This window comes from Eupeodes corollae, chromosome 2 (assembly GCF_945859685.1).
Source record: "Eupeodes corollae chromosome 2, idEupCoro1.1, whole genome shotgun sequence".
Classification (NCBI taxonomy): Eukaryota; Metazoa; Arthropoda; class Insecta; order Diptera; family Syrphidae; genus Eupeodes; species Eupeodes corollae.
In genome coordinates, this window is record NC_079148.1 from 71,894,250 (window position 1) to 71,905,663 (window position 11,414).

At 38.8% G+C, this 11,414-nt stretch overlaps 2 protein-coding genes across 2 annotated transcripts; both read right to left on the reverse strand.

The window, feature by feature from the left end:
* Window positions 1–4,272: 4,272 nt before the first annotated feature.
* LOC129945030 (uncharacterized) lies at window positions 4,273–7,090 on the reverse strand. The gene is made up of 3 exons (XM_056054691.1): window positions 6,698–7,090; window positions 5,827–5,927; window positions 4,273–5,161 (listed from the first exon to the last, which is right to left on the reverse strand). Exons 1-3 carry the CDS (start codon window positions 7,088–7,090, stop codon window positions 4,273–4,275), a joined length of 1,383 nt encoding a protein of 460 aa, XP_055910666.1.
* Window positions 7,091–7,865: 775 nt separating this feature from the next.
* LOC129947703 (uncharacterized) lies at window positions 7,866–8,564 on the reverse strand. Its single transcript, XM_056058363.1, has 2 exons — window positions 8,126–8,564; window positions 7,866–8,048 (listed from the first exon to the last, which is right to left on the reverse strand). The coding sequence occupies exons 1-2, from the start codon at window positions 8,546–8,548 to the stop codon at window positions 8,040–8,042; spliced, it is 432 nt and encodes a 143-aa protein (XP_055914338.1). The 5' UTR covers window positions 8,549–8,564; the 3' UTR covers window positions 7,866–8,039.
* Window positions 8,565–11,414: the final 2,850 nt, after the last annotated feature.

The following is an 11,414-nucleotide window of genomic DNA, read 5'->3' on the forward strand; positions in this document are numbered from 1 at the left end:
TAGAAATCGAGCGCTAAGTATCTTGGGGTGCACCTGGACAAAACGTTGACATTTAGTTTGCATATTCAAGAAACACTAAATAAACTTAATATGGCGATAAAAACTCTATATCCATTTATAAATCGTAGATCCAAATTGAGTGTTGAAAACAAATTGTTATTATACAAAGTAATATTTCAAAGTACATATAATGCTATATGGTTCGCCTGTATGGGGAACATGTGCAGTTGTTCTGACAACAACTTAATATCAAATTTATCTAATTAAGGTGTTGTAATTTTTCTATTTACTTGTTTATTGTTTATTTTTTTATTTATTTATTTATCTACTTTTTTTCGTGTTTATCTATTTATTTATTTTTGTTATTTATTTAATTATTTATTATTGTTATTTATTTATTTGTTTAATTATTTATTTTTTGTTTTTAGTACTTTCCAAAAAAAGTATTTTATTTTAATTTTAATTTTCCTTTATTTTATACAAAAAAAATAGTACATCGGCAGGAATGAAAAAAAAAAGATGACTTCTCTTCTCGACTTCCACTTTTTGAATGCCCTCGTTATTTCAATTTCTTTTGAATCAAATACAACGAGCTATCTTATTGGGAGATAGAACGAGCGATCTCATTGGTCGGATAGTTCGGATCCTTTTTGACAGTTCGAATTCGAAACAAAAATAATAGGACATTTACATTAGTCAATTTTCATATCATATTACTACAGTGTTATATCATATTAATTATTATGGTATTACAACTCGGCCGATCTGACACCAAAATCGACCTCGATCATATTAACTTTATTATCCTTAAAACTACTAAGATTCTAACAAGTGTTGCCCACATAAAGTTGCGTCGGATCATTCGGTGCACTACCATCTACCATCCATTTTCTCATACGTGAAGCCTCAACAACGCCATCGTAGGGTATTTGGGTGATCTGACAATTTTCTATATCTCTAATGACATACCGGTCGTGTGGCAGAACCTTATGGACAAGGTACGGTCCGCGATACTTCGGTATAATTTTTTTATTGGTACCGACAACCGTGTCTACATTACGTATTACAACAAAATCACCTTCGGAGTACGTCTTCGCGGGTTTACTGCGTGTTAGGAAGTAGTTCAAAACTGTACTCTTGTGATTTAACAATAACGTCCGAGGCAGATGCTCTCATCCCTTCCAAGTCACGTTCTGAAGTTGCAACTTGTTTCTCTTCAAGATATTCTGTCAATTCATCAACTAATTCACCTCTTTGCTCTACACCGAACAGCAATTTACTGGGCGTCTCTTTTGTAGTGGAGTGTATGGTGTTGTTTAAACTATATTCAACACGACTTAACATAACAGACCAGTTAGCGTGGCTTACCGGCTCACTTATTTTACTAAGCATAGACTTAATGACTCTGTTTACACGTTCCACTTGCCCGTTTGCTTGTGGAGACGCGACAGCTACTTTAACATGAGTTATCTTATGTTCCAACAGGTAAGCATCAAATTCAAGGGATGTGAAACACGAACCTCGGTCTGTTATGACGCGTCTTGGACGGCTATAATAACTAAAGTATTTGTCCAGGCAAGCTTTAACTTCTCTAGTACTCGTGGAATTAACTGCGTACAACCGCACATACTTTGTAAAGGCATCGATGACTACTAGAATATGTTTACGCTTCGAATTTATAGACGGCAAGGGACCGAAATGATCCAAGTGTATAGTATGGAATGGGACTGGTTCCTTAGGGATACTATACAAATTATGCTCGTTTATACGAGCAGGAGCTGAGCACATTATGCAGCGAATACAATTTTGTATAAACTTTTCAACTTTCTCCGTCATTTTTGGGAACCAATAATTTTTCTTCAACTGATCGCATGTCTTCCCAGCGCCTAAGTGACCAATTTTTTCGTGAATTAACCTAATCACATTGCCCTCCATCTCGTTTGGAACGAATAGTTGCAATACTCCAGCATTATTTTTCCTAAAAACTAACCCATCCACTAGATCGTAACCTATTACCGCTTCTTTCTCTAACTGGTTTCGCAGCTGTTTTATAGTCTTATCACGATTCTGAGTAACTTGAATTTGAAAATCTATCTCATCAGAATCTACGGCATGTACTACGCTACAGTGACAATCGGGAATTTCAAAATTTTTGCTTATAGCACCACATAAGGATCCTAAAGGATAAGCAGTCCCAGCGGTATGGCAGCGACTCAATGCATCAACGTGACCCATATTTACACCCCCTCTATGCTGGATTGTATAGTTATAATTCTCTAACTCTAAGGCTTCGGCCACGCAATGAGCGACGAGCGACTGAGCGACCGAGCGACGAGTCGCTGAGCGACCAATCTGAGCGATGGGTGGCCATTTTCTAAACGACACGTCGCTGAGCGATTAGTTGGTAAAATGCCTTCGTCAAGTGCGGTTCATCGTAGCTTACTGGTTGAAAGTCGCGCTCATATTTATAGATCTGTAATAAGATCGAGAATCCGTAGATTTGGTGTACACCCCATAAATCGTGAAAGGGAAAATTATGGTGAATTTCATCATTTATATCTAAATCTTCGCAGATTTCCAGATCGCTTTTGGCAATATTGTCGTATGTCAGTACCATCTTTTGATTTGCTGTTGGAAAAAGTTCGACCAAAATTAACAAGACAAAAGAAAGCAATGTTTTCAGATTTCTCGCAACAGGTCTTTCGTTTCGAGATTTAGCTTTTGCTTTTCGAATGGGCAGAAGCACAGTAAGTAACATTGTCTTGGAAACTAGCGTTATCATATGGGAACAACTTGTGGAAGAATATATGCCTATACCAACAACTGACCACCTTCGAAATGTTATTAACGATTACTACCGACGCTGGAAATTTCCTAACTGTTTTGGCAGTATTGATGGTAGACATTGCCAAATTCAATGTCCAGCAAATTCTGGCTCTCATTATTTTAACTACCTGCATTATTTTTCTATTGTACTGCAAGCTGTAGCTGATGCTGACAAAAAGTTTCTAACAATCGAGGTGGGTGGGAGAGGAAAACAAAGTGATGGTGGTACATTTTCTGGATCTACTTTGTTCAAATTACTTGAAGCTGATAAATTTAACGTTCCACCTCCACAAGCATTACCAGAATCAAACATTGTTCTTCCCAATTTTTTAATCGGAGATGAGGCTTACCCCCTGAAAAACTATTTACTAAGACCTTATCCAAGGAGAAACTTAAATGCTCAAACAGAAAACTTCAACAAAAAACTTTCAATCGCAAGAAAATGGATTGAGTGTGCATTTGGCATATTAAGCAAGAAATGGCGGTTTTTACAAAAAAACATCGAAACGAAGCCAAGCACTGCAGTTCGTTTAATTAAATGTGCTTGTATACTGCACAATTTTGTGAGAGAGTGCGATGGCGACAGTGACCTTGATTATATACACGTGTCTGCAGAAATGGCTAATGACTTAGCTCAAACAAATGCAACCACCCAAGAAGAACAGTCCCGTTATAACAGAAGCTCAAGCAATGCGTTGAATACAAGAAACGAGCTTGTGCAATATTTTTGGGAATTCGGGCATTGAACAAAAAACACTACTATTTGTAAAGATTAAATAAATTAAACTTACCAGAACAATTACAAATTTGTCCAACTTTTTCCCACTCTTTATCGGTGACATTTTTATTTTTGTGATCTTTGTGGGTGTCCTGCCATAGCATTGGGCGGCTTTGGACAGCTGAAATTAAACTTTCAATGTTTATTGTAGACATCTTTTTTTACGTCGCTCAGCGATCGACTGAAAAATTAAAACAAATTTGATTGCTAAGCGACGTCGCTCTGTCGCTTGAAAATTCGCTCAGTCGCTTACGGCTTATGTGGCCACCTCCATACGATTTCATGTGTTCTAATTTTTTTGAGTCGCTCAGCGGCTCGTCGCTGAGCGACCGAGCGACGAGCCGCTGAGCGACTCAAAAAAATTAGAACACATGAAATCGTATGGAGGTGGCCACATAAGCCGTAAGCGACAGAGCGACGTCGCTTAGCAATCAAATTTGTTTTAATTTTTCAGTCGATCGCTGAGCGACGTAAAAAAAAGATGTCTACAATAAACATTGAAAGTTTAACTTCAGCTGTCCAAAGCCGCCCAATGCTATGGCAGGACACCCACAAAGATCACAAAAATAAAAATGTCACCGATAAAGAGTGGGAAGAAGTTGGACAAATTTGTAATTGTTCTGGTAAGTTTAATTTATTTAATCTTTACAAATAGTAGTTTTTTTTGTTCAATGCCCGAATTCCCAAAAATATTGCACAAGCTCGTTTCTTGTATTCAACGCATTGCTTGAGCTTCTTTTATAACGGGACTGTTCTTCTTGGGTGGTTGCATTTGTTTGAGCTAAGTCATTAGCCATTTCTGCAGACACGTGTATATAATCAAGGTCACTGTCGCCATCGCACTCTCTCACAAAATTGTGCAGTATACAAGCACATTTAATTAAACGAACTGCAGTGCTTGGCTTCGTTTCGATGTTTTTTTGTAAAAACCGCCATTTCTTGCTTAATATGCCAAATGCACACTCAATCCATTTTCTTGCGATTGAAAGTTTTTTGTTGAAGTTTTCTGTTTGAGCATTTAAGTTTCTCCTTGGATAAGGTCTTAGTAAATAGTTTTTCAGGGGGTAAGCCTCATCTCCGATTAAAAAATTGGGAAGAACAATGTTTGATTCTGGTAATGCTTGTGGAGGTGGAACGTTAAATTTATCAGCTTCAAGTAATTTGAACAAAGTAGATCCAGAAAATGTACCACCATCACTTTGTTTTCCTCTCCCACCCACCTCGATTGTTAGAAACTTTTTGTCAGCATCAGCTACAGCTTGCAGTACAATAGAAAAATAATGCAGGTAGTTAAAATAATGAGAGCCAGAATTTGCTGGACATTGAATTTGGCAATGTCTACCATCAATACTGCCAAAACAGTTAGGAAATTTCCAGCGTCGGTAGTAATCGTTAATAACATTTCGAAGGTGGTCAGTTGTTGGTATAGGCATATATTCTTCCACAAGTTGTTCCCATATGATAACGCTAGTTTCCAAGACAATGTTACTTACTGTGCTTCTGCCCATTCGAAAAGCAAAAGCTAAATCTCGAAACGAAAGACCTGTTGCGAGAAATCTGAAAACATTGAAGATACAAAAATTGTAAATAGTATATGTACGTATAATTATATTTCAAATTTCAGGAGCCAATGTAAAACTAAAGTGGAAAAACCTAAAAGACACTTTTCGAAGGGTTCTTCGAAAAGCTCCACGTCCAGTATCGGGATCCGAAGCTCCACCAACAAAACCGAAATGGCCATTTTTTGAAATGATGGCCTTTACGAGGCAGACAATTGAACCCGATCCAACTGAGGGAAATCTTCGAGAACCAGAAAGTTATTCAATGGCTCAAAATCGTTTTTTCGCAGAAACAATATCAGATTTACTGGAAGAAGAGGATGTAACCCTTTCAAGTGTCAATATGCTTACAAACAGCACTCCTTCTACGAGCACCAGCTGCCCCCAAAACGTGCGAAAAAATAAAAATAAGAGAGCGTCAACATACAATTTGGAGTCAGAATTTCTCGAGTTAGAAAAAGAAAGACTACAAATTTTAAAGAAAGAGGTAGCAAAAAAAGAAGAGGATAGTGATGACCTTCAATTTTTCAAAAGTCTTTTGCCATTTATGGCACAATTTAACAATTTTGAAAAACTTGAGATAAGAACTGACATTCAAAATATTATATTGGATAAACTGAAGAATACAAATAAAGATTAAAAAAATTTAAAAAAAAAACTAACCTTAAACATAAAACCAGCCGTTGTTCTGGACTAATTGCTTTCTTTTGTCTTGTTAATTTTGTACTGACATACGACAATATTGCCAAAAGCGATCTGGAAATCTGCGAAGATTTAGATATAAATGATGAAATTCACCATAATTTTCCCTTTCACGATTTATGGGGTGTACACCAAATCTACGGATTCTCGATCTTATTACAGATCTATAAATATGAGCGCGACTTTCAACCAGTAAGCTACGATGAACCGCACTTGACGAAGGCATTTTTCCAACTAATCGCTCAGCGACGTGTCGTTTAGAAAATGGCCACCCATCGCTCAGATTGGTCGCTCAGCGACTCGTCGCTCGGTCGCTCAGTCGCTCGTCGCTCATTACGTGGCCGGACCCTAATGCCCAGCGGCCAATTTTTCTATTAATTTGTTTTTTTTTAAGCGTCATTATCAAAGAGTTACAATCCGTAACGATTTTGAAAGGGATTTTGTCTAAGTAGACATCAAAACGTCGTAGGGCATATATAACTGCCAGTGTCTCTAATTCGAAGCTGTGACACCGCGCTTCAGAAGCCGTTGTGGCTTTAGAGAAATACATCACTGGATGGAGTTTTCCATCTGATTGTCGCTGCAAAAGCACAGCACCGAACCCAGCGGAACTCGCATCGCAATGCAATTCAGTTTCTTTCGTTGGGTCATAGATAGAGAGAACCGGTGCCAGAGACAGTCTTCTCTTTAGCTCATTAAAAGTTTGCTCACATTCATCAGTGAAAATAAATTGGACCCCATCATGAGTTAGTCGTTGTAAGGGCTTAGCGATTCTAGCATAATTTGGAATAAACTTTCTAAAATAAGAGAACAAACCCAAACACGTTTTCACTTCTCTCTGATTTGACGGCACTGGGTAATCCCGAATGGCTTCTACATGTGAGTCGCTTGGACATATTCCCTCTGAGTTCACGCGGTAGCCTAAATATTCTATATCATTGTAGCCAAATTTACATTTACTCAACCTCAGTTCTAAACCACTTTCCTTCATTCGTAGTAAAACTTTAGCCACTAACTGCAAATGTGATTCGAAGTCAACTGTCCCTACAATGATGTCATCCATATAGATGATAATTAAAAAATCATCGATCAGGTCTCTGAAAATGTTATGAATGTACCTCTGAAAGACGGCCGGCGCATTCTTCAAGCCGAATGGCATACGCATATACTCAAACTGCCCATACGGTGTGACAAAGGCCGTATACTTTATGGAATCGGGTGCCATTTTTACATGGAAAAAACCATTTCGTAAATCGAGAGTCGTAAAATAATTTTTCCCTCCTAAGTACTCTATACAATCTTCAATTAGAGGCAATGGGTAATTGTCTCTTACGGTCAATTTATTTAACGGACGATAGTCCACACACTTCCTAATTTCACCGTTCTTCTTTTTTACTAAGACTACTGCAGAAGCGTACGGGGAATCACTTGGCCTAATAAAATTTTTTGCTAACAGGTCATCGGTAATTTTGCGTAATTCGTTTTTTTCATAGAATGATAAACGACGTGGCAAGCAGTGAAAAGGTGTGTCGCTAGTCAGGCTTATACACATTTCGTAGTCATATGGTTTAAACTTAATTTGCTTTGCATTCAAATAGTTACTTCTAATCGTATCTTGTAGTGCCTTAAAGTGCTGTTTACTCAGAACAGGATTAACATCTACCTCGGACGGCATCACTTCTATTTCGATTGACATGAAATCATTTAAAATTGTATCATCTGTGCCACAAACCCCTTTCGAATGCGCCGTGGCGATTTGTAATTTATTTTCATTGATGGTTTGCCCATTCCGCTTAACAACTATTTCATCGGCAACTGAATGATCCTCTACTACTTTTAACTTACTAACAAGATTTGAGTTAAGCGCACAGAAATGTAATTGTTTATCAGATGGATTTTTATTAAAACTGTTTAAAGATTTACATTTTTTGTTTATTTGACATAAGTGTATATTAAACGAGTTTAAAAACTCACGACCTAATATTAATGGAATGGCCATAGTTTTATCTGGCACTACATGTAAAAATACATTCCCGCAACGATTTTTGAATTTTATTTCGGCTTTGATTGTTCCGTATGTCATCAGTTTTTGTTTTCCAAGACCGGTATACTTTGACTTGACAGCAATATTCGAAATATTATTCGGCGTCGGCACATCAGATTTGCGTATGAAGTTAGTTGGACTACCGGTGTCAAAAAGAGATAAACATTCCTTAAATTCTCTGCGCTTAACTTTATTACTACAGTAGGCAACACTTACCAAATTAATAGCATCTACAGCACTTCGAAAATCGTCAAGGTCTTCATCTTCTCGACAACTAGGGTGGCTTCGTTCATCAGTGGCATCGGCAACAGCAGCGGCGGTATTTTTCACTGGCTTCAGCATTTTCTTCGGGTTGGGACAACTTCGGTGGTCATGTCCAATCTTCCAGCACCGGAAGCAGCTACTGTCTGGTCGCTTTTCGTACGGGCATTTGCTCTGGTAGTGTCCCATCTGCGTGCAGTTGTAGCAACGGACTTCTTTTGCATCGGTTGCGTCAGCTTTCATATTGCTTTTGGTCGTCGGTGGTTTTTGTCTTATGGTGGCAGCAGTGACATCGGGTTTAGCAGCAAGTCGATTGGAACGCCGCTGTTCGTACAGGTCTAATGAATTTTTAAACTGATCCATCGTTCGTGCGTTCATTAGGAGGTGTGACTCTGGTGAAACCAATCAGTTCGAATTCGTCAATAAAGTTGCAGCGGGCGGCCATATTTTCCATTTCTAACACGTACCGGCGGATGTTGTCCTTCTTGTTCCACTTGTGTTTCATAAGCATCTGGTATATTTCGTTGCGGCCAATTGTACGACCAAATTCTTTCAGGAGTATCGCCTTCAGTTCGCCATAATCGAGTGCATCCTTGTTGAGGAGCAGCCTAGCAGTGCCAATCAAGGAATTACACAGAGACGTGTAGCGAAATAGGTCATCTGCGCCAACCATATTCATAACTCTCTCGAAATTCCTCAAAAAGTCGTGCACATTGTAGGCCCTGGATTCGCCATCAAACTTAACGATGGCATGTTCGATGTCTCGAAAAGTCAGTCGAGATGTTGATGCTACGGATGGCGTAGAATTTTGCGTAGCAAATAGTGTAGGTTGTACCTCAGCTTGCTCCAATCTGGCTATCGATTGCTGCAGTATGAGGACTTCGTGGCGTTTGCGTAGGAGTATTAATTTGTGGTCGAGTTCGGCCTCGGTTTCCTCATTTACAGCAGGATCCTCGGGTGGGTCTTCAACTTCTGCTCTCTGTTGGGCGTCGGCATACACTTCGTCATCGGCTGGGTGAGTTTTGGCAGCGGCGTCGTCAGCAGCTATGACGTAGAGATTTTTGTACATCTGCTTCAGCCGGGGGAGACTGATTGTCGGAGGCACATCAATGCCTGCTCCTTTTAGCGCTTCTATCATGTCCCCCTTTGTCTTTTGTTGGTCGGCCATGGTGCAGAAATTGTTTTATGTAATTTTCGTTTTGTTTGTTAGATACTTGTTTTTTTTTATTATTAATAGGTGAATATACCTAACATCTGATGTTATAGTACTTTCCAAAAAAAGTATTTTATTTTAATTTTCCTTTATTTTATACAAAAAAAATAGTACATCGGCAGGAATGAAAAAAAAAAGATGACTTCTCTTCTCGACTTCCACTTTTTGAATGCCCTCGTTATTTCAATTTCTTTTGAATCAAATACAACGAGCTATCCTATTGGGAGATAGAACGAGCGATTTCATTGGTCGGATAGTTCGGATCCTTTTTGACAGTTCGAATTCGAAACAAAAATAATAGGACATTTACATTAGTCAATTTTCATATCATATTACTATAGTGTTACATCATATTAATTATTATGGTATTACATGTTATTTATTTATTTATTTATTTATTTATTATTTTAAATTATTTATATTCATAACTGTGATAAACATAATTATGTTTTAATGTTTTCTTTTTCTGATATGTAAACAACATCTTTTTTTTGTGATTCACACGAACCCAATTCTCTCTTCTCTCTTCTTACGGAAATATACTTATTTTTAAATTAAATGAAGGTTTTTCATGCAGCTTTTTCTTCAAAAAACTTCTTGTATCTGTGATATTATTATTGTATAAATGTTATAAGTTTTTCAGTAGTAAGGTAGAAAATACCATTTCTTTGTAAATTGTGCAACCTAGTTATAAGAAAAAAAATTATATAAATACAGGTACAATAAACTTTATTTATTAAAATGTGCATTCAAGATGACACAAGCATCCACAGGTTTTTTCTCAAAACCCACCCCTGTCTACCAACTCCTACACTCACCTCCCCGTGGTGAACATCGGGTGCCTAGTACCTCAACTAGAGATTGTGTTCCAACCCTAGTAGAAAGTTGTTGGGGGCAGCAAACGAGAGAGGGGGGAGATGTGTTTCTACTAAGGCACCTCCCTTTATCCAGACGGCAGCGGAGGAATTCCCGAGATGGAATCAACGGTGGCGTCTACAGTTCAGTAAGGTTGAACTACTTATTGAACACCTTATAGGGCTTCTTCGACTTATTTGGAGCCCAGGCCTATAAGGATCGGTTTTATCCGGCTCTCTATCCTTGGAGTTATACTTAGGATCTTACCCTTCAGGTATGGGGTTGTGCCGTCGGGGTGACTTCCTGGCCACGTAAAAGCTTTCATAGTTGCGAAGCACCAACAAGCCTCGGATACGGACGGATTTACTGTTGACAACCAACGAAACGAATTAAGGGCAACGAACTTCGGATATACACGTTCGGCCGAAGAATTAGCGGAGGCCCTTGACTGCTATAAAGCAGAAATCACCGCCATCCAGGAAATACGATGGGATGGGCCGGGCAAAAGAGGATGAAAAACTGCGATATTTACTATGGTGACTGCTACCACGAAAACCAACATCGTTTATTTGGATGCGGCTTCGTCATTGCAGCCAGACTTAGGCAAGAAGTCTTGAGCCATAGGTAAAATAGTCCTGGGCGGTTTTAATGCCAAGCTAGGAAGGGAAGACATCTTTGGTGGAATTAATTGGCCTTACTCAGCTTCTACGACTCGACAACTTCGACGCTCAAGTAGATGTCATTAACAGGACTGGAACAGTAACCTTCAATCTCAACTAATGAGAACGCACCCCTGATAATTCCAAATGAAGAAACTCTATGGGGTAACATGAACGTGAATGGAACCTCAGTATTGTTTGCCGATCCTGAAAAAGGAGACCCTCTAAACTGCACCAACTATAGACGAATCGGCCTACTTAACATCGCCTATAAAATCTTCTCTGCCGTAATATTTGAACGCCAAGGCCCATCGTCAACAACCTGTCCTTATCAGTGTGGGCTTAGACCAGGATAGTCCATAGTTGATCAAATATTCACATTACGGCAGATCCTGGAAAAAAACCCAAGAACACCAAATCGATACCCACCATCTTTTCATCGATTTCAAGGCCGCATATGACAGCATCTACAGGGACGAGCTGTATAGAGCCATGTCTAGTTTTGGCATCCCTGCCA